At 37.7% G+C, this 23,911-nt stretch overlaps 1 protein-coding gene across 1 annotated transcript in view; it reads right to left on the bottom strand.

Annotated features, from left to right (window-relative positions):
* LOC145977972 (uncharacterized) overlaps nt 1–23,911 on the bottom strand; it is a 286,923-nt gene that overhangs the window by 4,725 nt on the left and 258,287 nt on the right. Inside the window, exons 21-29 of the mRNA XM_083110320.1 lie at nt 23,309–23,477; nt 22,110–22,248; nt 20,425–20,600; nt 15,483–15,638; nt 12,367–12,509; nt 10,806–10,926; nt 9,582–9,704; nt 7,387–7,534; nt 3,742–3,873 (exon numbers count right to left, since the gene is read on the bottom strand). Of these exons, the coding sequence (XP_082966446.1) occupies nt 3,806–3,873; nt 7,387–7,534; nt 9,582–9,704; nt 10,806–10,926; nt 12,367–12,509; nt 15,483–15,638; nt 20,425–20,600; nt 22,110–22,248; nt 23,309–23,477 (1,243 nt within the window). The 3' untranslated portion in view covers nt 3,742–3,805. The remainder of the gene's footprint in view (nt 1–3,741; nt 3,874–7,386; nt 7,535–9,581; nt 9,705–10,805; nt 10,927–12,366; nt 12,510–15,482; nt 15,639–20,424; nt 20,601–22,109; nt 22,249–23,308; nt 23,478–23,911) is intronic.

The following is a 23,911-nucleotide window of genomic DNA, read 5'->3' as shown; positions in this document are numbered from 1 at the left end:
CATTGAACCTTAATGGTCCAAACATAGGAAAATGTAAAAATTTTCTCGAGTTTACATTTTCCTGCATTTTAAGTTTCTTCAGCTAGGTCTCCTGAAAAACATAAAATCGAGGCTCCACCATTAACAGATTTAAAAATAACATAATTGCGTTTATAGACTCCCATGTATTTATTATGGGAATGAACAAATGAATGTTGGTCCAAATGAACAAACACCAAATGACCCTGAGGTGTCACGTTTCAACTTGTACCTTTTGGAATTTCTCATTTAACTTAAACATAAATTATAAAGCATTGTGAGATAATTAGATGATGCTGGTGTTATAATATGGTGGACAGTAACAATCAACTGCAGAATAGAACCTCTCTTCTCATGATTAATCTGAGAAAAAATGTAAAGTTTTTCTTTAAGTTCCATTTTATTCTCAGATAGGCTTTTACCAGGTGTGCCAGTTAATAATTCTTAATTTCGTCGCTGGATGGTGCTGGAAGCAAGGGTTGGTGCACAGTCTCAACTGTTACGTCAGTGTGTTGCCAGCACAGTACCTGTCAAAATGCCATCGATGTGCAACAGAGTGCAAGTGATCGTGATATTGGGTTTGTGTGGGAAACATGTTGACCTTCAAACCAAATAAGGAGCATGTGCGGCACAGCATGTCCTGCTTTTCTTGCTCAATCAAAAGAAAAATGTGAGTGAAAGCCATCGTATCCTTGTGGAAACGTATGGTGACAATGTCCTAATGCAAGACGCGCGTGTGTGTTGGTTTCGACGATTCAAAAGTGGTGATTTCGACTTGAAAGACAAAGATCGCCCGGGCCAGCCAAAAAAATTCCATGACGTCGAATTGCAAGCACTGTTGGACGAAGACGATACGCAAACGCAACAACTGGCAGAGAAGTTAATTGTTGGTTGCCAAACCATATCTGATCCTCTTCATGCCATGGGGAAGATCCAGAAGGCAGGAAAATAGGTCCCACATCATCTGAATGACAGACAAATGGAAAAGCGAAAAACTGTGTGTGAAGTGTTGCTTTCTCGGCATGAAAGAAAATCTTTCTTGCATCGGATAGTGACTGGGGATGAAAAATGGATCTACTTCGAGAACCCAAATTGCAAAAAGTCATGAGTTAACCCAGGACAACCTTCAACGTCGACCGCAAAAACGAATCACTTCGGAAGGAAGATAATGCTGTGCATTTGGTGGGATCAGAAGGGTGTGGTGTATCATGAGCTTCTGAAACCAGGTGAAACAGTGAATGCCATTCGCTACCGTCAACAACTCATCAATTTGAACCATGCATTGATCGAAAAGCACCCAGATTGGGCAACAAGACACGGAAAAGTGATTTTGCAGCACGGCAACGCCTAATCACACACAGCGAAAGACGTCAGACACACCATTTCTGCACTTGGCTGGGAATTCTTGCCCCACCCACCATACTCAACAGACCTAGCCCCTTCGGACTACCACTTGTTTTCATCGATGTCTCACTCACTTTCCCAGCAACACTTCAACAATTACGAAGATGTCGAACAATGGCTTGCTGACTGGATCACCTCAAAATGTGAACAATTTTTCTGGAAGGGCATCCACAATTTGATGGACAGATGGGCACAATGTATAGCTAGCGATGGCACATACTTTGAATAAAGCATTTGTTGCCTTTCTCCCCAGATACACTTGTTTTCTTTCGGATCAATTAAGAATTATTAACTGGCACACCTGGTAAATGGGACCTGAACTACTGTGCAACGAGTCTCCACTTAGGATCTCTCAGTCACAGAATCATCATTGAGATTTGTCCTTTAAACAATTTAGATTTTTATTTCATGCTCTTGATAAATATGGGCTTCTGCGTAGGCAAATGGTTAGCACTCTTGCCTTTGGCATGGCAGTCCCAGGTTCAATTCCGAGTGGTAGGCCCAAAATGGTGGTGTTGACCCAGCACCGTGAGGACAATTGGGGACCTACTTGAAAATAAGAAGTAAGCTCTGGTCTCAAAAGCCAGGAAAGTTTAGTTTAGTTTGATAAATGTTGTTTAAGAATGAACTCTTCAATACTTTCATTTCTGTCATAACTATCTGTGGGACCTTTTCTTTGAAGTAGGGAAACTTGTTAACTTCACTGCATTCAAATTTCAAGAATCCCATCATTCTAACAGATCAAATTCACAAATGTGTTCACTGAATAGACTCAGCGAGGCATAAGGTAGCAATGGACGAGATAACACACCATTACATTACATTACATTTTCTATCTGAAACTGAAAACCTAATAGTGTGTCATCAGTAAAATTCTGCAAGAAATTTTTAATTCTCCAGTAATTAAAAAAAATACACCCAAAAGGTTTTTTCTTTGCCATGCTCTAACAGATACTTTTCATTAGGAGATGTGTAATGAAACTTTTTTCTATTCACTGTTTTTGCCATCTATCCAAAAATTTCCACCTAGTTCCAAAATTCATGCAAAAAAGCATGGTGAACACCAAAAATGTAAACGTCCATGTGAAAATGAAAATATTTTTAAAAATATAATGCTGTTTTTGGCTATAGAAAAATGTAGTAAAAATGCAACACATTACATATGGCACAATCTGTCACATCAAATTAAATTTGGCCTTCGGTGAAGCATCATCAAGGTTACTATTACAACAGGTGCAAAATTTAGCCCCCATAAGTATAGTTTTATTGTCATTCTACTATACTAATAAATAAATTTTAAAAAAACTGAACTCTGTGGCACAACAGCCCTTTGAAGTTCAAGGCCTGTTAAGCAAAATTTCATGAGGTGATGTGTGGTCAACACAGAGTTCCACCACTGCTATTTTCTACACTAGGTATTCGCCAGTACAATTATTATAATGTTGCAACTTCTACAAAATCGTTATAATAAAGGGCAGATGAAAATGTTCATGATGTATATAGTTACAACAAAGCTCACAGAGATACCCAGCTGAAAATTGTTGTTTACAGTAGATCAATAGGTGTGATGAAATATCTACTGTGTTCACATTTTCATATAGATATAAATAAATATTGTTAATAGGAGGAATTAAATGTTATATTTACAGCTACCATGTTAAGCTAAACACACTATATACCATATTAAATATAATACTGAAGATAATATTTTCACTTGTAGTTCCTCTACCATACAACTACTGTAGCTGTACATTAGACCTACTAAAGGTGTTCGGTAGAAAACCATTGGGTTTCAGTAGATTTCCAACACATGTTATAACTCATAATGGTAGATTTTTACAGTAGAAATTTCCAGCAGGGTCTTGGAAAAATATATGTATGCTGGTTTGGTAACACTTTAAAGAAATCATTGAACAGGAAAGACCTACTCCGTGGCCGTGTGGTCTAAGGCACTGTGCTTTGGGCTCCGACTGTGGGATGGCATGGGTTTGAGTCCACCTGGGTTCAGTCTCTGGGTTCTCGGCCTGTGTATAGGACCGGTGGCAACCCACCATCATGAGGAAATTGGGGAGCTACAAGTGAGTAGTGTAACCCGGTCTGGGAAATCTCGTATAATGACTGGTTCGACACGCTGACCTCACGTCACCCTATTACCGGTTGAAGATCTCTAACCCTCTAGGTAGGATTGTGGGAGGGAGACTGGCAGTCGGGAGATCTGCACCTAGGTCCTTCAAGGGCTGTCGAGCCACAGGTTATTATTTGAACAGGAAAAGATAAAATGCATGAAACTGTGGTTATATATCTGATGTAAAACCATACCTGTGAAGTGCTAGCAGCTACAGTCCCTCCTTGTCACTTGTATTCCCGGAAGTCATGTGATAACTTACACAAGTTGAATCGGACAGTGGAGAAGAATCGTGGAGAACAGAAGGCCCAGGGATAATGTGACACCTGAAACGAAGCAAAAGGTATATTAGCATTACTTAGTACACAAGGAAGACAATGTTTATTCAACTTGATTGTATCTTAAATAGCCTAGCTTACATCATCAATAGAGCACTTGCACTTTGGGAGAAATAAGGCAGATGGCGTTTACTGTTTACTAGAGATAGATGAATAATAATAATTGTAGGAGAAGGGTAAGTGGCTGAGGGATGCGCCAGCATTTACCTCTGCTGCGGTGGCACTGGCTGCTACTCTCAATGATGCTCATGTAACTAAAAAGGGCATGCTACAGGGCACCCTTCGCTTATCTAGTAGCCAGTTCCACTGTACTTTGTAACCTCCATTTCCTGTGGAATTTTCCTATGGAACATTCCAGGAGACTGAGGAAACCGGATGTGAAGTACACCAGGAAGCAAACATTCTGCACCCACATCCCCAGCCATCTACAGCATGCTCAGATAGGTTAATGGGACTGGATGTGCATCTATTGGATACTGAACCCAAGACTAATTGATTAAAAGGCAACAGCACTACCACTATGCCATCAGGGAGGCTGAAGAACTTGTAATAATATTCCCACAAGTCAACTTAATCACAGTTATGGTATGTAGTTAACCCTTAATTGGCCGTTGTATCTTGTGGGATACACTGCATTCGATGCGTTCTTAAACGATCTCTGCACTTGAGTTGAGCAAACTGGCAGTGTGGATCGTGAGATACGTGCGTTTTGACGATTCTACTCGTGTGCCGTCTGTTGGATGTTTGTAGAACTGCATGCACAGTTGCATGGAGAGGACCATGGCATCTTGCAGTAGGAGCTCTAACAATGGGGTGGTAAGTTTATTTCTTGTTGACCTATTTTTATTTGTTTTGTAAGACGTGAGCATGAAATAAATGTGTATCGAAGTTATTAGAAAACTTCTAATATTTATAATACTTGAAATTGTTACGAAGTACGTTGTGAGCCAGTTCTTTATTTGTGTGTATCTACAGGGATACATTGCCCAAAAAAGGACAATTTCACCTTATCACATTCTATGCAAATACAGAAGGAAATACATGTAGAATGCATGTTCTCTTGAACATTCTGTGTACTCTACCATTGCTTTTGCTCAGTATAAATGTCGTATTTTATGTTGTTGTAATTTGTAGTGTTATTTTCTAATATACAAATGTTTTTTTTACATATGAAGATATGTAGAAATATAGTATCATTGTAAAAGAAATTGCATCGTGTCTCGTTCTTTTTTTCTCGCTTTAGTTTCTCAATATTTTCTCTTTCTTTTTTACTAGAATATTATGACCTCACTTACGTTGACTCCACTTTGAACAACATGAATAGTTACATCATTTCTAAAATAATAATTTCCAATAGATTATGTGCATTTGAATGAAATGGAAAATGTTTTGTCTGCATTTTACATTTGTTTTCATACAACTGCCTCTTCTTTCACAGGATATCACAATACCACCATGGAAGTTTTATGGTCACCATAGAGTACTGGTTCCTCCTGGAAATCCTAATGTGTCAGATATTGGATCCTCATCTAGCGACGAGGGTGATATTTCTTGCGATGACAGTGACATTGATCCAGATCATGCTCCACCACCAGAACTGTCATCTCTTGGTGAGGAACAAAGTTCCCGTGAGGATGAACTAACATCACCCCCACAGAGCAACAAAACTGACCAAATCGGAAGAGGGAAGAAGAAAGTAAACGCACGGATTTGTGATAATTTCAGATAATGCCACATTTTATTTTCAAATTTGAAAATTGAAAACCAGTAAATGTATCATGTGAAGTGATACCTTGTATTTCTTTCAACGATTAGAAATTACAATTATCCAACATAAATGCAAACAATAACATAATTTCTTTTTTAAATTTCATTTCTTAGAAAAGAAGAAAATCATTATCTACGATGACTCAAGAATTTTTCCAGATTCAAGCCGTGTTTTCAGAGGTGTTCTGTACAATGCTATGAGCGTATCTGTCAGATCCACGCCACCCATGTGGACAGAATAAACTGTGACTCTGGCTAGCTCTTGTATATCCAGGGATCGTCGTAATGTCGAAGCAAAAGGAAGAAAAAAGTTTGAAAACATTGAAAACTTTCAGGATGGACATAGCTAATTGTCTCATTCACTCACATACACCAAAACGGGGAAGACCATCTCAAACAGACTTACCACAGAAATAAGTAAAGCATCGAATATCACCACGTCCACTTCAAGATATAATATATGACAGTGTTGGGCATTGGTCAAAAACTACAGAAAAAGGTCTTTGCATATTATGTGTGAATGGTTGACAGGTTCAAAAACAAGGAACTGCTTTCAGCATTTCACCAAAAGTAGGTAGAAGATAAATAACAAGCATATGTCTGTAAAACGTTATGTAATTGGTGATTGTAGCACATTATTATAACACAAAAATACTTAATTTTACGTTTTTCTTCATTTTCTTAGTAAATATATTTTTGAATATTCATTATACTAACAAGGAAATGTGGAACGATTATATTTTATATGGTACGATTCTAATCATTGTAGGAGCACTGTTTACCTATGTATAATTACATGTATGTCTCTAATGGGCAATGTATCTCACAGGACACATTATGTATCTCATTATGTAATACATAAATATGTAAAAATAAAATATTTTTGTCATAATTATACTGAAAACATAGCATGTATCCTATTAATTAATTTTTTTCAGCATGTCATAAATGTTTGCCCGTTTAAGGGTTAAAATTATGTACTATGGTTTATAGGATGGAAACCATGGCACACACTATGATATGACAGGCAAGGAATAGAAAAGGAATTTCTTTCTCTTCGAGGTTAGCTCAGTGCAGACCATTGGTACAAAATGATAAAGACTCAGGTTTGAACCATGGCACACACTATGATATGACAGGCAAGGAATAGAAAAGGAATTTCTTTCTCTTCGAGGTTAGCTCAGTGCAGACCATTGGTACAAAATGACAAAGACTCAGGTTTGAACCTTGTTTGAGCAAAAATTTTAGCAACTTTTCAGTTTCCTGCATAGCTAAATGGTTAGCACCCTCACCTTTGGTGCAAGTGGTCCTGTGTTCAATTCCCGGTTGGAACTCACAAAATTTCGGCATTGATGCATCCTCACAAAAATTAGGGAGCTACTTGAAAATAAGTAGTGGGCTCCGCTCATGAAAACCAGAAAACAGCGGCAATGGGACTTTATGCACTGACAATGAAAGAGCCAATATCAGAGGCCCTTGCCCTTAAGAGAGCTGTTAAGTCATGGAGTTTATTTTTTCATTAAGTTCAAATGTGTCCTCTGTAAGCCACAAGCAAATTCATTACAGCTAGTTCAGTTAAAACAAACGCAAAATATTGAAACGAAAGCTGGTGGTTATATTTTGTGCATATTAAAATCTGTGATACCGCTCTCAGAAGACTGATCAACATCATATTTTTATTTTGTTTCCCATTCTCCAAGATACAGACACGCATCTATTTATGGAAAAACTTACTGGATCCTGAATCTTCTGGCATCCTTTCTCCCTCGATGGCTTCCTCCACCACCTGCTGTTGTCCCTCGCTCAATGCCGACTTCTGTTCTGACGTGAGAGCTTGAGCAGCAGGAACGGACAACCTACCCAGCTGGTCTGTTGTCATGGCCTGCAAAAAATCAAACTATGCATATAGAGCCACATATTTATTTATGGTGAATAAAATATCAACATTTTGGTACAAAAACTGGTCATATATCAGGATCAAAAGTGGTATGTAATGTGGCATGTCGGTGTTAAAATGGTGGATAAATCCCTAAATATGATTTAAAAACTAGACTTATTGCACAAAATAAACATTTCCCTTCTAAATACCACATGTATGTAGTTGATAGAGTATTAAGTTTATTTCAGTGTAAGAGAGTCAATTTTTGCTTCTCAAATATTTCCAGCAGAATTAATCAATTTTCTGTGAATTACATGACTCTCAGGATAATTTAGACTTCAGAAAGTGTTGCATCGGTAAATAAACTCCAAATTTCGGGTTTAAGAGTTTATTTCACATTTTGCATCATTTCGTGATGAAACATGATAGAAAATTTGACCTCACACCTTTCAAAAACATGAAAAATGAACATTACAGTGTGTTATTACACATTTCATGTTTCCGTCTGAAACAAAATATGCATGCCTCTAATTATAACTGATAAGACTTACATAAACAGATTTTGTAACTTATAAAACCATACCCTCCATGTATATACCTAGGTACATACTCCTTACATCATTCTGAATTCTACACAGTCTACAAACACTTTCTAATTGGTGATAACATCACACTTGCATAGTTGTACACAGCTGAACTACTGCTACATTTTATGGCCTAATGCAGGGGCAGCTCAAGATAAAATTTTCACCAGGTGAGGTGGATGTTTGGTGTCACTCTACTTTCCACCCTGCCACGTCCAAACTTTCTACCCTCTATTTTCTACATTCCTCCAATAAAAAAGCATGCCCATGTCTTATATTTATGGTGTTAATGAGTTTTGAGTTATTGTATTAATTATGCACAGTAAGGCTAACCAGGACTGGACCTACAGTTTAAACTGGGATCCGAACCAATATGCCTCCACTGGGTATCGAACTTGGCACCCCTTGATTACAAGGCAACGATATACCTCTACGGAGATATTTATGGTTTTAATGACAAAAGATAGCCTTATTCTGTAAATACTAAACATTAATGTTGAAGCACTCATTTATTGTAGGTATGTGCTTACATAATACCTGCATAATGACATCAAAAGAACACTAATTTCTTAGCTTAAATTTCTACAGGATTTTGCAATTGCAATATACTTATTATTATGTTATGCAGCAGTAACTTAGATTAATTATTGTCTACACAAACCCAACTATTTTTAAAACAAATAGCCATGCTTATGTTATCAAAAATAAGGTTTTGGTACTACTCAAGCAGGATGCCCCAGGCAGTTGCCTGGGTCCCCTGCCCCTTAAGCCACTTCTGGCCTAAAACTTTGCTGTGGGGTGAGGAAGCTCATAAAATAGTTGGGTGACAAAATGTCACCCACATGTTCGAGTATGTTACAGACAATTGTGCCAAATGCAAGTTTAATACTGTAATTTCTTTTTTGTCGTGGCCTTCCCGCAGACCATGTACAGTCATGCCCACTTCTGTATTGTAAAAATACCAATGGAATCGCTACAACCCAGGTTTCTCAGTAAGGATCCTGTATGTATACCACATGACCTGTCTGCCCAGCAGTATTCTTGACTTAATTATTCTAATAATATTGATTATGAACTTCAGTAGAATATAACCTTCTCCATTCACCAGTTTCATTTTTTAGGCTCAAATATCTTTACTGAAATTTATTTTCAAAACTCTCATGTAATCTTGAAACAAAGAGGAGGTTGTGCCTATTATCTCCATAATACCCTCCTCCCCTACCTGATACACCTGACATCTTCACCCGTCAGTGTTTCTCCAGAATAAGCAATGCTAATACAGTGCCATAAAGGAAGGAAAACAAAATAAGCATATATCACTACTTGAAGCAGGGTTGCCATCTCTCCTCCATTTCAACTACACCAGCACAAATGATGGGAACTTTCAGAATCAGTCCCATACTTTACTCACATGCAAGTATGAACCAAAATTTCAAATATATAAAGACTTCTCCACAAGTACCAACCTTCACAGTTAAGGATGGTAGACATTTTATTGTTTCAGCTGTAAGACCACTCATGGCAGCTGGTGGGATGCGAACCAGCGCATCTTGGGGAAGACCACCTAAAACGCATCCAACTGCATGTACCTGGAATGGGAAGAAAATGATGCGATAAGTATCATGATATTGTACACCCACTAATGTACAAGTGCATATACACAGGTAAACTACATAAGGTACAGTTACCCCATGCTCACTATACTGTGCCATGAAGGCACATAAAAGTATTCACAATCTCTGCCATTTTTTGGAGATGATATGTCCTAACAATAGATTGAAACAAAAATTTTAGGTGCATTAGCACCCGTCACATGTTAACACATTTACTTTTTTCATATATTTCTACACATTTAGCTCTATGTCTGGGTAATTGTTCATTATACACATATATTATGCAAACTATTAAAACAATCTTCTAAGCCAGAATTTAAGTAAATTATTTAAAGAACTTGAAAACTGGTTTGTACCAATGGTATGTTTTTACGTTGGGCCAACCATTTTCAGTACGGTTGGCCCAATGTTGGACCAACCACTTTTGGTTACTTGGATTATTGAGACAACTAAGGGAACACAATGAATCATCCAGGATTCAAACCAAGGACCTGTAGTTTTGTAATACAATAGCACAGAAAAAAAAGACTTGTTCTGGTATGTATTTATTGTAAAAATGATCCTGTATTCAATGACATGCTACAACATAGTAAATTTACTGCAATTAATATTTATAGCAAAAAATCATAATTAAAGCAAATATGAATTAGAATTATTTCTCTCCGCTGTATTGCAGTCTGTGCCAAGTTGGTAAAAATATTTTTGATATGTTGTTCCCAGAACGTTACCAATTCAGAAACTTTATTCTTCTCTATTTTTGTTGTTTAGGGTCACTTTTCTGCCACTTTTGGCTAATCACAATGATGAGGGATGAAATTGATGAAAGGGCACTCATAGGGATGCCCAGGCCAGGACTTGAACCTGGGAACTTTGATGCCCAGATTGAAAGTCAACAACTTAACCTGCTCAACCACCAAGCAAGTGAAACTTTATTTTTTGAAAACACTTATGTATTAGAGAGGGGGCTAGTGTATGTGTGTTTGTATATAATCTATACATTATTCTGATACTTCAAAATAAGCTACCAGAACTTTTCAAATGCCAAATTGCATAACAGACTAGACAAAAGAAACTTACATCAGCAGTTGTCCACGAAGAAGGATCACCAAACGCTGAACTGTCCATGGCAAGAGTGGCAAGCCCCTGGAGAGCATCATGAGGGCAATTTTTGAGTGTCTTTAGGATTGGAGCTGCTTCCCTGCAAATACAAACAAAGCAAAATGATTACAGATTGTGTGCTGTACATATAGTATATTCTAAAAATACTACAAGGGCTAACATATTTTTGATTTAAATTGTTATGATTCTTGCCTTCATGACAAGTTCCCGAACACTTCTGCACTACATTTTACAAAGCGGAAAGACATGTTATTGCAAACATTTTTCTCTGTCTTGTTGTTTGTTCACCTGAAGACAACAGAAGAGGCACACTCTTGAAATGTACGTAGTGTTAGAATAGGTAAAAGGTAAATTAGACAAGAAATAATCTCCAAATAAAATTACATTATGAAATTCTTCCACCAACATGGGTGAAATCAAGCTCCCTAATGGGCAAGCAACAAATAGCTCTACTAATGCATCAGGTTTGATTTAGGAAAGCAACGAATATCTCTACTTATGCATCAGGTTTGACTTGGACAAGCAATTAATAGTTCTACTTAGGCATCAGGTTTGATTTTGCGCAAGCAACAAATAGCTCTACATATGCATCATGTTTGATTTGTGCAAGGAACAAATAGCTCTACTTATGCATCAGGTTTGATTTGGGGAAGCAATAGCTCTACATATGGATGAGGTTTGGTTTGGGCAAGCAACATATAGCTCTACTTACGCATCAGGTTTGATTTGGGGAAGCAATAGTTCTACATATGGATGAGGTTTGATTTGGGCAAGCAATGAATAGTTCTACTTATGCATCAGGTTTGATTTGGGCAAGCAATGAATAGTTCTACTTATGCATCAGGTTTGATTTGGGCAAGCAATGAATAGCTCTACTAATGCATCAGGTTTGATTTGGGTAAGCAATAAATAGCTCTACTTATGCATCAGGTTTGATATAAGCAAGCAACAAAGGGCTTGATTTATGCATCAGGTTCGATTTGGGCAATGAACGAATAGCTATATTTATGCATCAGGTTCGATTTGGGCAATGAACGGATAGCTCTATTTATGCATCAGGTTTGATTCAAGCAATCAACAAATGGCTCTATGTATGGATGAGGTTTGATTTTGGGCAAGCAACAAATAGCTCTACATATTCATCATGTTTGAATTAGGCAAGGAACAAATAGCTCTACTTATGCATCAGGTTTGATTTGGTGAAGCAATAGCTCTATGTATGGATGAGGTTTGATTTGGGCAAGCAACAAATAGCTCTACTTATGCATCAGGTTTGATATAAGCAAGCAACAAAGGGCTCGATTTATGCATCAGGTTCGATTTGGGCAATGAACAAATAGCTCTATTTATGCATCAGGTTTGATTCAAGCAAGCAACAAACTGCTCTACGTATGGATGAGGTTTGATTTTGGGCAAGCAACAAATAGCTCTACCTATGCACCATGTTTGATTTGGGAAAGCAATAGCTCTATGTATGGATGAGGTTTGATTTGGGCAAGCAACAAATAGCTTTACTTACGCATATGCTTCAGGTTTGATTAGTTCAATTTCAGAGCGGTTGAAGCCACACAATATTTGCTTCAATGCGATTAGATGGAAATAGGTATATTCTTCTGGGCTGGCACTCAGATCAACTTTCACTTGCTCCGCCAGTACTTGTAACTGAAACACAAAGAATCAGATAATTTTCAATGTTGTTATAATTAAAGATTTTTAATATAAAATAGTCAAGCAGTACTCAGAAATTTCGTATAGCAGTGATGCTTTGAAAAGGTGAGATAACCACCAGAAAGTTTGTTAGTGTGACCAAACCTGTGTTTTTTGTAGTTTTCTTGTTTAGCATTTCATAATTTGTGCACACAATACGTACACCATGCAATTTGTGATCAAAATTAGCAGTCAAGAGTCGCACAAAGTGACTAGTTTCTAGCTTGGAAACTAACTAAATTTATTAGCTCATCATTCTTGGCGACTAGGATATTCTGATCTTGATTGAATTAACATGATTCAATAAATAAATAAAATACTAAATGTGATGTCCATCATAAGAAATATTCCCAACCCCTCTGGCTCCTAACTTATTTCTTTTGCTAACATTCTTCGAGAACTGGACCTTCTTCCATTCTATATAGCATTTTATAAAATGCTTTCAAGATTGCATTAAAAGTAAAAAAATACATTCAGAAAATTTACCAAACAATGCTTATATTATTACAAAATGGAAAGAATAATTCAATTTTGGCATTCTTTTAAAATATTGTTTTTAACACACACAGTTAGGTGCATCAACAGATAAATTATACTGACACATGGTATACATTACATAATGTATGTGAACTATACATTATAATTTTTCTTCTCTATGCAGCAAAATACCGGGTGGCCAGAATTAAAGAGCTCTCTGTAGCCTGTTTGAGGCATCGTAGAACTCTGAAATTTGATGAATCCACTATGCAGACCATGGGGAAGAGGATGGCGATAAATGAAAATTAAAAAATAGTTCAATTTTCCACCACCAGGTTGAAATGTGGCACTGTAATAATGAATATTGAAAAACAAAAGTCAGGTGTACAAATCTTTATTGTTGGTTTCTGCTAGTACAGCAATGTTCAATATGCATGCCAGAAGTGTGAATGACCTGTTGGAAGTGTAGCACAGCATGATCAACAGTTGCACGAAGCATGTCCCTAGAAATGGTAGTGACATGCAGGTTTATGCTTGCTTTCAGCTCAGGCAGTGTCTGTACACGTTCCTGGTACACACGTTCTTTCAGGTATCCCCATAGCCAGAAATCACACGGAGTCAAGTCTGGTGAACAGGAAGGCCAAACATCGGGAAAACCCCTTGAGATGACACGATCAGGGCCAAAATTATCCCGAAGAAGTTCAGTCACTTGTTTACGACTATGCAGGGCTGCTCCATCTTGCATGAAGATTGTGGTCGCTAAACATCCTTGTTCTTGCAAGGCAGGATCCACGTGCTGTGAAAGGAGTTGAGCATAACATGCACTCGTAATGGAACATCGGACTGGGCCTTGCGGTGTTTGCTCCTCGAAGAAAAACTGACCCAGAATGAAATCAGCAGTGAAACCAGACCAGACAGTGATGTAATCAGAATGCAATTGTTGTCGCTGCAACACAAAGTGGCGAGGCACCCCATATGCGACAGTTCTGTGGGTTTACTGTCACATCGAGGGTCAAGTGTGCCTCATCTGTACCGCTGTAAAATGGACCATAGCACTTTGTGAACCGTCGACCATGGCAGGGACAATGAACGTGCCGCAGCTCGCACACTAGTTGCAGAATATCGGGAACAAGAGGATCTATCCGCCACTGCAACAGCCACTTCGGTGACAACTTCTTCTGCAATCGGCGAGCGGTCGCTTCCTGCTGCAACACCAAGATCTCCAGTCCTTTAAAATTTCATCATCATCTTTCTTAACTCATGCATCATCATGGGCCCCTTTCGAAGTCCTTTCGCATGACGATAACCTCGCAGTGCACCTGCACTATTACTACCGTTCTGATAAAACAACTTCAGCAGCAATGCACGTTCTTTCTTATTTAATGGCATGGCGATCACTTCTGAACTTTTGTTCAGCACTCACATTAAGTGATTTAGCTGAGTTATTTAATTAGAAAGACATTAGTTAGTGGCTGGAAGTTGCGAGAAAATAATCTCTCGTTTATTGCAAGATTGCAAGGTAAAGGCAAATCCATAACCAATTGGAGCAGTTTACGTCATTATGACAACCTTCATGGAAGTACAGCGCCAAATTTCAACCTGGTGGCAGAAAATTGAACTATTTCTTTTTTATCGCCATCCTCTTCCCCACGGTCTGCATAGAGGATTCACCAAATTTCAGAGTTCTACGATGCCTCAAACAGGCTACAGAGGGCTCTGAGTTGGGTAACTTTAATTCTGGCCACCGGTATCATGCCTAAGGTCAAATCAGGCAGGTGCAATGGTCGAACTAGTGGAGTTTGAGCAAATTGATCCACTACTTAAGGGCACCTGGAGAGGGGGACCAGGGTGGCATTCCTCCCCCCTTGATATATCTGGAAAAAAACAGTTTGGGGAAGTTGACTGATGCTTGCATGGATCAACATGGAGATAATGCAGGATGCCTATGCAAATTATCCTCTTGGAAATGTTTTGTGATAATTTTCTTAGCTGGAGGGATAGTATCACCCCACGTTCCTCACACTGACTGCTGCTGCTCCTGTAAGAAAAAACCTGCAGGCGACCTGGCCACTGGGTGTCTTATTGTTACTTTGTTCATCCACAGAAGCCCCCTCCCCAGAACTAACACATAGGATTGAGCAAACAGCTCCCTCCTCCTTTTACAATTTCAACTTTAGGCCCTAGGCAGACGTTGACTCTTGACCTCTTGGCTTTAGTGAGTGGGTGAATCCTATTTTTATGAAACAATTTACAAGGGTTTTGGATAAAAATCGAATCTGTCTAATTTATGGGAATTTTCCAAAATTGCTTAACCTATTTTGAAATGCATGTATCTCAGGAACCAACTAAACTAAAAAATCAATTATACCTAGTAAGTTCATCTTAACACTTGCAATAGATAGTCACACTGAATGGGAACACAATTTGCAATAAAAATAAACTGTCACACACCTGAGAAAGATTCTGATTCCTATATTCTCCAAATACTTTAACAATATCAATTTCAGTAAATGATATATTTCTTAGGTCGTCTGGAGAAATTGCAGCTATGATCCAACCCAGCAACTTTAAACTATCTTCTGGAATGTTTGGAACTCCCTCATACACCTGAAAGAATAACGAACATTGTTAGCCATTGTTAAACAATAGGAGTGTAAAGTTGTGCTTTTAGCAGGGCTTGGAAATAATAATTCCTTTGATTGATTAATTGATTTGGTGTTTTATGTCCACTTTATGCACAGTAAGGCTAATCGAGACTGGACCTACAGTATAAAGTGGAATCTGAACCACTATGCGCACCCCCTATTCAAAACCTGTGTTGAAAGCATTAACTCTTGTAGTGATGAGTCTGAATGTTAGGTATTATAGTGAGACCGCTGTTATTGTATACAACAGCCAAGCATTGAAAGAAAAGCCGCATATATTTTCCAGTAGGTGGCAGTCTCTATAAAGATGAGAGGTTGCCGTTTCTTTTTTCGTCAGTATTGTTGTCGAGAATTGTTTCTTCTTTTGTTTTAAGTGGCCTGTTTGTGTTCTTTAATATTTACCTACAGCTCAATGAGTTTCTTTTTTTCTTGGCATTGTTGTTAAACGGTTTTATTGTCCGCCTACTTGTTTCTCTTTTCCCAAAGTCGCACTGGAACAAACATTTCGGGTGCCTTCAAGCATCAGGTTGTATCGGGAAATTATTTAACTCGAGTTGTATCATGACTGGTAGATTAGCTGTTAATGTTCCACGTAACATGTTCAGTGAAGTAAAGTACCATTTCAGACTTTGTCGAGGACGAGGAGCCCAAAGTTCGCGAAGATATGTTACAGTTCGTTGATGGGGATAGTGCGGCAGAAGGGGATTTTAACAAAGACGAAGTTGCTCTGCACTTCGCATTTTAGTGTTAACATGTTGCATATGTATTTTCTTATTTTTTTACGTCGCTCCATGTTGCTTATGTGTAAAACATATGTTGCACATGAAAGTTACACATGTCATATGTTCAAAAATAATTATATTAGTCATGCATTTTCTGTCTTTAAAAAATACAGTTTGTGTGCTTGTTTTCAATTATTTGCTAATGTGAAATTGAACTTGTTGAAAAAATATTTCAAATAGTTTGTCCAACACAAATAAATGCTTTAGCACAGACTTCTCCCTTTCTTGCGTGATTTACGAGGATACTACTTCGCACTACTACTAGTATTACTACTTCTACTATACTACTACTACTACTACTAATAATAATAATAATAATGATAATATTGTAATTATTGGCACGTTTATCCTGGTACTTGCCCCACCCCTAGACAAAAATTCGTGGTAGCGCCTCTAAACATGCATCATATTTCATGCTTATCTATTTTATTCTGCAGCACTTCAGCACCCCCAGATGATTAATGCTGGCGCTGCCACTGCTCCACCGGGTATTGAACCTGAAAACCCCTTGATTACAAACCAATTACTCTAATTCCTTTCTATAATGGGCGAATTTCTACCACCAAACCCTTGAAATTAGGTACACAGTTAAGGATATACGTAGATAATATAAGGATATATGAATACAAAAAAGAAGAAGAAACATTGAGGATGAGCATATCCTACTTGTGTGCGCGTGTGTGTTGTAAGTCGTATGTAGCAATTTCTACAACAGATCTTTTTTTTACCAACCATTTGAGTTAAATAATGCAAATGTTACAAATTGCCTGTTATTCATAAAAATCAAGTTGATGTTCATAAAACTACATTGATTAATATTGGGGAAGTATGTTTGTATATAATAAGGGTGGTTCCCCTTGAAAATAATTAACTGAATATGGTATCACACTAGCAATACATGAATATGAATACCACCTGGCCATTGTTACAGTCTCTCTATTCAGAGTCCTCTGGACCCTATTTGGTAGTGCTGGAATTTTCTATTGGTTCCAATTGAAATTTCAATTGGATTGAATTGGTTTCAATTAGAATGAATCTGGTTCTATCGTATGTCTAATATAGGTATCAGAATGTATTGGTTTCAATCGGAATCTCAACTGAAACCAGTTGGAAAATCAAGACAATTTCCAATTGGTGAATTGTATCCAATTGTAAGTTTGTATACATTGAGGAACCAATATGTTATAAATTCATTTATTGACTCAAAGCAAAAATAGTTTAATTCTTGATGGCACATTTCCTGTGATTTAGAAGAAAAACAGCACACTTGAACTGAATTTCCTCTGAATTTTAATGCATACTACTGAAATCAGATTTATCTTAATGAATACCTAAGAATATCTCTTTCTTAAGAACCAACTCAACCTTAAAGCAACTAGTAGTTGTAACACATGTTCATATTAGTTCTTGTTCTTTTTTTTACAATATGGAATTTTCATGGTTATTCTTATGTGTATGTAATGTAATTGAAAAAATAGCAATCTTTTGATCAACTAAGTCGATCTTGACAGTGTTTTGTTTGCTTATCATTTTTTCAAGTGTTGTGGGTCAGATTCTTTGTTTAACCTAATTTGTTGCTGTTTTTGCATGTATAAAGGAAGAACAACATGTCAATTTATGACTGAAGCAGCATGTTTTTCGATTTTCTATAAGTGCGTTAAAACACAATGAAGCTACATAGTTAAAAACGTGTTCATATGTTTGATACATTTTTGATATGAAAGTGTTTCTAAGTTACCAATTCCACATCCTTTACCAGATATATATTTTAGTCAGTGGCAGCGATTGGGTTCCAAAACGGGGGGGGGGGGCAATAAGCCAAAACTGGGTGAGCAAGCATAGTTTATTTCCCTTTCTAGACAAGGTTTAGCATAGTGCAGGGGCTAAATTGGCAAAAAGGTAGGGGGCAGTTGCTCCCCTAATCACCGCCACTGATTCTAGTTGTTTTATATGATTTCTCCATTGCATTTACAGTTGTAGAGATAAGAATTTTTCATAAGCAATATATTGAAAACAATAAAATACTTTCCAATAGAAACCAATTCATTACAATTGACCAATTAGTTCCAATTTGTCAATCGGTTTCGAAAGTAGGGACGTCAGAACTTATTTTGGATAAGGGGGGGGGGGGGCAGTTTTTTCAAATCCATCAACCATTTTTACATCTTATATTATATATATATATATATATATATATATAATTAAAGAGCTTATTGTATTGTTATATTTATACATTTATTACAAATAATAAATATATGGTTATTGAATATATCTATATCCACAGTGGCAAAGCCTCATAAGACTATGTATTATGGACTATTTTATTACTTATAATTCCATTAAACGGCGCTTAATACAAGAAAACTAACATATTATGTCTTACGATAATTACGGCAAATATCCATCCCTGCCTGGTACTCGATCTTCACATGCAGTAAGGCATGTTGGTATGGAGGTTCCGACGTCCCTGTTTGATAGTGTGTCTAAAAACTTTTACTGGCTATCGGAACAAATTGGAAAACATTCCAGCTGGGGAGACCATTGGGAACAGAATGCTGACATAGAAAATTGGTTCAAATTATTACCACCGGATGCTGAAATCTGGTGCTTTGTTTGACCATTGATCATGCTGTCTTACATTTTCAAAGGATTCATGTTGACTACACACATATTGAACATGACTGCACTGACAAACTAAAAATAAAGTTCTGCATGTCTTCTGGTTGTCATTTCAGTAGTGTGACCATAATATTTTGATCCCAAAACGGGGCATTCCAAGGAGGTCAGTTTAATCCCCCCCCCCTCATTTCCTGAAAGGTCTGCTAGACTATGTAGTGTTTCTGAAACCTTTTTATGAACTTTTTATGTTAGTCGTATGCTGAAGTTGAGGATGGCCAGAAGTATTTATCAAAAGATCCAATCTTGAGAACAACTTTATTCTTCACCAGCCATTGATAAAACTCCCCCCAATATCTGACACACAACGCAAGATATGTCTCTTGTGTCTAGATGCAGGATTTAAAATCTTGTTGCAGGTCCATATTGGCGCTACAAATATACTCCTTGGTTATAGTTATTCATCGCACTACAAATAATGGAACACACGTCTGCTCAAACATTCTCGACAAGAATGGAACATTTTGATTGTTATGAAGTGCTTGAAGTGTTGCCATAACATTAGTTAAAAAAAAATCAAACTTTCCGAGATTTAGATTTCAAGCCAACTCCTAGAATATCAATGGGACGACCAGGACATGTCTCTGAAGTGGGACATATGGTCACCCTATTTCAGTACATATTTCCACCTCATGGTGAAAATTTGAACTATTTCACCAGTATTTGCTTCCCCATGGTGTGTGTATACCACGTTTCACTGCAATCTGATGATTCGAACATGCTCCAAAGGGCTCAAAGTAGGAAAACTAATTCAAAGGGCTTGGAGTAGGAAAACTAATTCAAAGGGCTCAGAGTAGGAAAACTAATTCAAAGGGCTCGGAGTAGGAAAACTAATTCAAAGGGCTCGGAGTAGGAAAACTAATTCAAATGGCTCAGAGTAGGAAAACTAATTCAAATGGCTCAGAGTAGGAAAACTAATTCAAATGGCTCGGAGTAGGAAAACTAATTCAAATGGCTCGGAGTAGGAAAACTAATTCAAATGGCTCGGAGTAGGAAAACTAATTCAAAGGGCTCGGAGTAGGAAAACTAATTCAAAGGGCTCGGAGTAGGAAAACTAATTCAAAGGGCTCAGAGTAGGAAAATTAATTCAAAGGGCTCAGAGTAGGAAAACTAATTCAAAGGGCTCAGAGTAGGAAAACTAATTCTGACCACAATCAAGGGGTCCTGGGTTCAATCACACTACACAGTGGTTTATATCCCACTTTAAATACTGGGCCTTATCCCACTCAGCCTATCTGAACATAAAGTTGACTAATGTTAATTTTATACTAAACAACTTCTACATTTTACCTCCACTAGGCTATCCCAAAGGAACTCTGCCTGCTCCTGCTCCAGCTCGTCCTTTCCCAGAAACACGAGGCAGTCCTGGAGGTGGTCCGTGGGAAGGGTCTGCAGCTCCTCTATCTTGAACTTTGCACCAGAGCCCGCCAGCTGGATAGCTTCACATGTTAGTGGCATTGGTTCTTCTGAAACAAAATTACATTTGTATACATATCTGTATGCATGTACATGTACAAACAGAGTAAAATTAGAAATTTTTCTTTGGAATGGATGGCAACCATTTCTGGTTTCAGGTGTGACCAGTAAATGTGTATTTGCAACAAAATCAACTTTTACCGAGGTAAATGCATATTGATATGACTACAAGTAGTAGTAGTAGCAGTGGTGGTAGTAGTACATTAGACCACTAATGATGTTCTTTGCTACAGTTTCAACCAGTAAAGAGTGAAGAACGAACTCTGAGTGGTTATAGGAAGAGTTGCCGTAGTCTCTCGACATCTGGTCAGAACTTGCTGGTTTCACTGAATTTTTAACATCATTGGTTGATTGCAAGCTTAAATTTCAACCTTAATAAAGAAAGCATGGCTTTCAAGATCAACACTGCATGCGTCACCAGCAAACTTACTCAGTGAATGTTTCTCAATATTTGTTGATAATTTGGCAAAATTTCAGGAGACCTGGTGTGCACATGTCTGGCTATGCCAATGGGGACAAACAACCCCTCTTCTCTCAGGCACTCGTGAGCAACAGTTCCATGTGTTTTCAACAATTGTGAAGATATTTGAAAAACAAGACACTATACTTGCTCCAAATTATGATGGAAAATATTTGTCACAAATATGGTTATTATTAGGGCTTGGAAGTTGAAGACCTATAAATTGCCAAAAAAAGACCTAAAAATATAAAAAAAAGGACCTACAAACGGAAAAAAGGATGTATAAATGTGATCAAAATTAATTAATAACTTCAGTTTTAACCTCCTCATCCCCTCCTTCTGTGCGCACCTTGAGATCTTTGCAGGCTTGTGCTGTCTGGTCGTATACACCATGCTGAAAGCTTCAAAACAAGAGAAAGTTGCCACTTACAGCGCGACCTTCCAGACAAGTTACGGTTAAAGGACCTTGTACCTTACCTGCTTCAGTCGTCCTAAACTGCTTTTGTCTTGTTTCAGGGATGGTTCAAATATATTTATTTCTCTCTTTTTTTTATTTCTTTACTACAGAAAGGATGTTTAAGAGGTGGTGAAATGATGATGATTCGAATTGAGAATGGGCAGTAAAAACGTAGTCGAAAGAAGGTGAAGTTGCAAAAAAAAAGCCGTTAAGACCTAAAAAAAAGGCTAAAAAAGGACCAATAAGCCAAAAAACGCCGAAAAAGGACAAATATAACCCTCCTTTTTCTGGCCTACAATGACCCAAAATGAACATATATTAAATTGGGCCTTGTCTTCGGACACTAGGGAAAAGGATTTTTCCTCATCTTCCGAGCTCTAGTCATTATATTTATATATATGCATTATGCAGAAGTCCAGCTGATACAAGATTATAAAATAGCTTATAAAGCAAGATAAGGAAAAAATTCTACAACAAGTCTTCACTGTGCACTAAGAATCTACAACAAGTCTTCACTGTGCACTAAGGAAACATACACAAAGAGAAACATGAAAATGAATCCATTTGATATTTGTTGCTCACCCCTTTTCTGCCTTTCCATTTGCTTCCTTGCTCTCTCTACAGACACATAAATGGCTGCTTCTACTTTTCTTCTCTTGACAAAATCTAGAGAATCCTGCACACTATCAAATTCATCATCCAATTCGTATCTGCAAGAAGCCTGAAAAATAATAATAATACAATAAGAAAATTCACTGGAACATACTGAATTCTATGATGATTAACCCACTTTTTATGATCACGTTGAGTTAGCATTTACAAAATTTATCGTTTAATTATCCTAACTACACTTTTGATGCTTCATGCTGATGGTGGTATTTTAGTGACAATTTAGTATTTTACAGCAATTGCTAACATACTATAAAAATAATTATCTACATTAAATAGCTTAGTCAGTAGGGTATGTGACTGCCATGTGGGAGACCCAGGTTTTATTCTTGGGGTGGGTGATCCAAGGTCCGAATATTTCTGGCCTTGTCCTTGCATAAAGCAGCTCTGGGGCTCACCCAGCCTCAAATAAATGGGTACCTGGGGACTACTCTGGGGTTAAAGGTGGACAGAGGGTGGTGCTGATCACATTACATCCAAAATGACAATGTGTGGGGTCCTACCCTCACATCCACACATATATGGCTCATGTATGGGAGTCCGGAAAGGGGGGTGGGGAAGGCCCCCACTGGAAAACGAAAGTCAACCAAAAATTACATATTTCACACAATTTAATTTCAGCCACAATAATGTGTGTTAATTATTGCATGAACATGATAAATTCAAATTTAAGCAATGTTTTTTGAGGGATGAACACTATTATTGGGGAAAATATGCCATGTTGCCCCCCTGGAAAAAAATACCTTCCTTGCCCCTCCCTGGAAAAAATCCTGCAGTCGTCCATGGGCTCATGGCATGGTGAGAAGTGGATGAGGAACTTTACCTTTATGGATATTCAGGGTGACTCATCAGTTGGCAAATATGTGTAGTGTCAACCGACTGATGAGCCACCGTGTATAATACTTTACTGATAAGTAATGTGGAAAATGTGTCGCAAGCAGGGATTGAACCTGGGTCCTTGGTATCCCATGCCAATGCTCTTCCACTGATCTCCCAAGCCAACCTCTGGATTTACATAACTTAGATCTCTGCGTAAGTTTATAATGCCCACTAACTACAGATACATGGAGGCAAACATTATCAGAACCTTAAAATGACCATTTCCAACACACCTCTAAATCTGTCTTCAAGTCTTCCAGCTCAGCCGGGGCAGGTTTCTCCGCTTCGCAGTCACAGTCCACAATGACATCTGGTGGCAGTGTTTCTAAATCATCAGGCTCCAGGACATGTAGTAAGCAGCACAATGACAGGATGAGAACAGAGTCCCACTGGTCAGTTGGCCTTCAATGGATACAAAACTTATTATTAACTTAACTTCTTACATACACTATCATATTTGGTACCATGTAAGTTCTAGAAAGAGGGTGGGGAGTGATAAAGTGGCATGGTCATTGTAAGTGGAGGAAGGGGGTGGTGGTAAACTGGCTAGTTAATCCCCACCCCAGAAATTGGTATAATTCATTTCAAATTAGAAAAAAAATCTTATTGTTTCATTGATGAGAACAGAAATAAATCATTATTCACTGTACAGGATGATCCAATAAATAGTAAACAAAATTTATTTATTTATTTATTCTTTATGTACATATGCACAGTGTGTTCTAAATGATGTCTGCCATTATCTACGACCATTTCCATGTGGTTTACAATCCTATTAACCATAGTTTCGCACTGCTCTTGCATAATATTGTGCAGATCTGTTGGTTATCTTATAT

This window comes from Lepisma saccharinum, chromosome 24 (genome assembly GCF_977018435.1).
Source record: "Lepisma saccharinum chromosome 24, izLepSacc3.1, whole genome shotgun sequence".
Classification (NCBI taxonomy): Eukaryota; Metazoa; Arthropoda; class Insecta; order Zygentoma; family Lepismatidae; genus Lepisma; species Lepisma saccharinum.
This window is presented reverse-complemented; position numbering and strand designations above follow the sequence as displayed.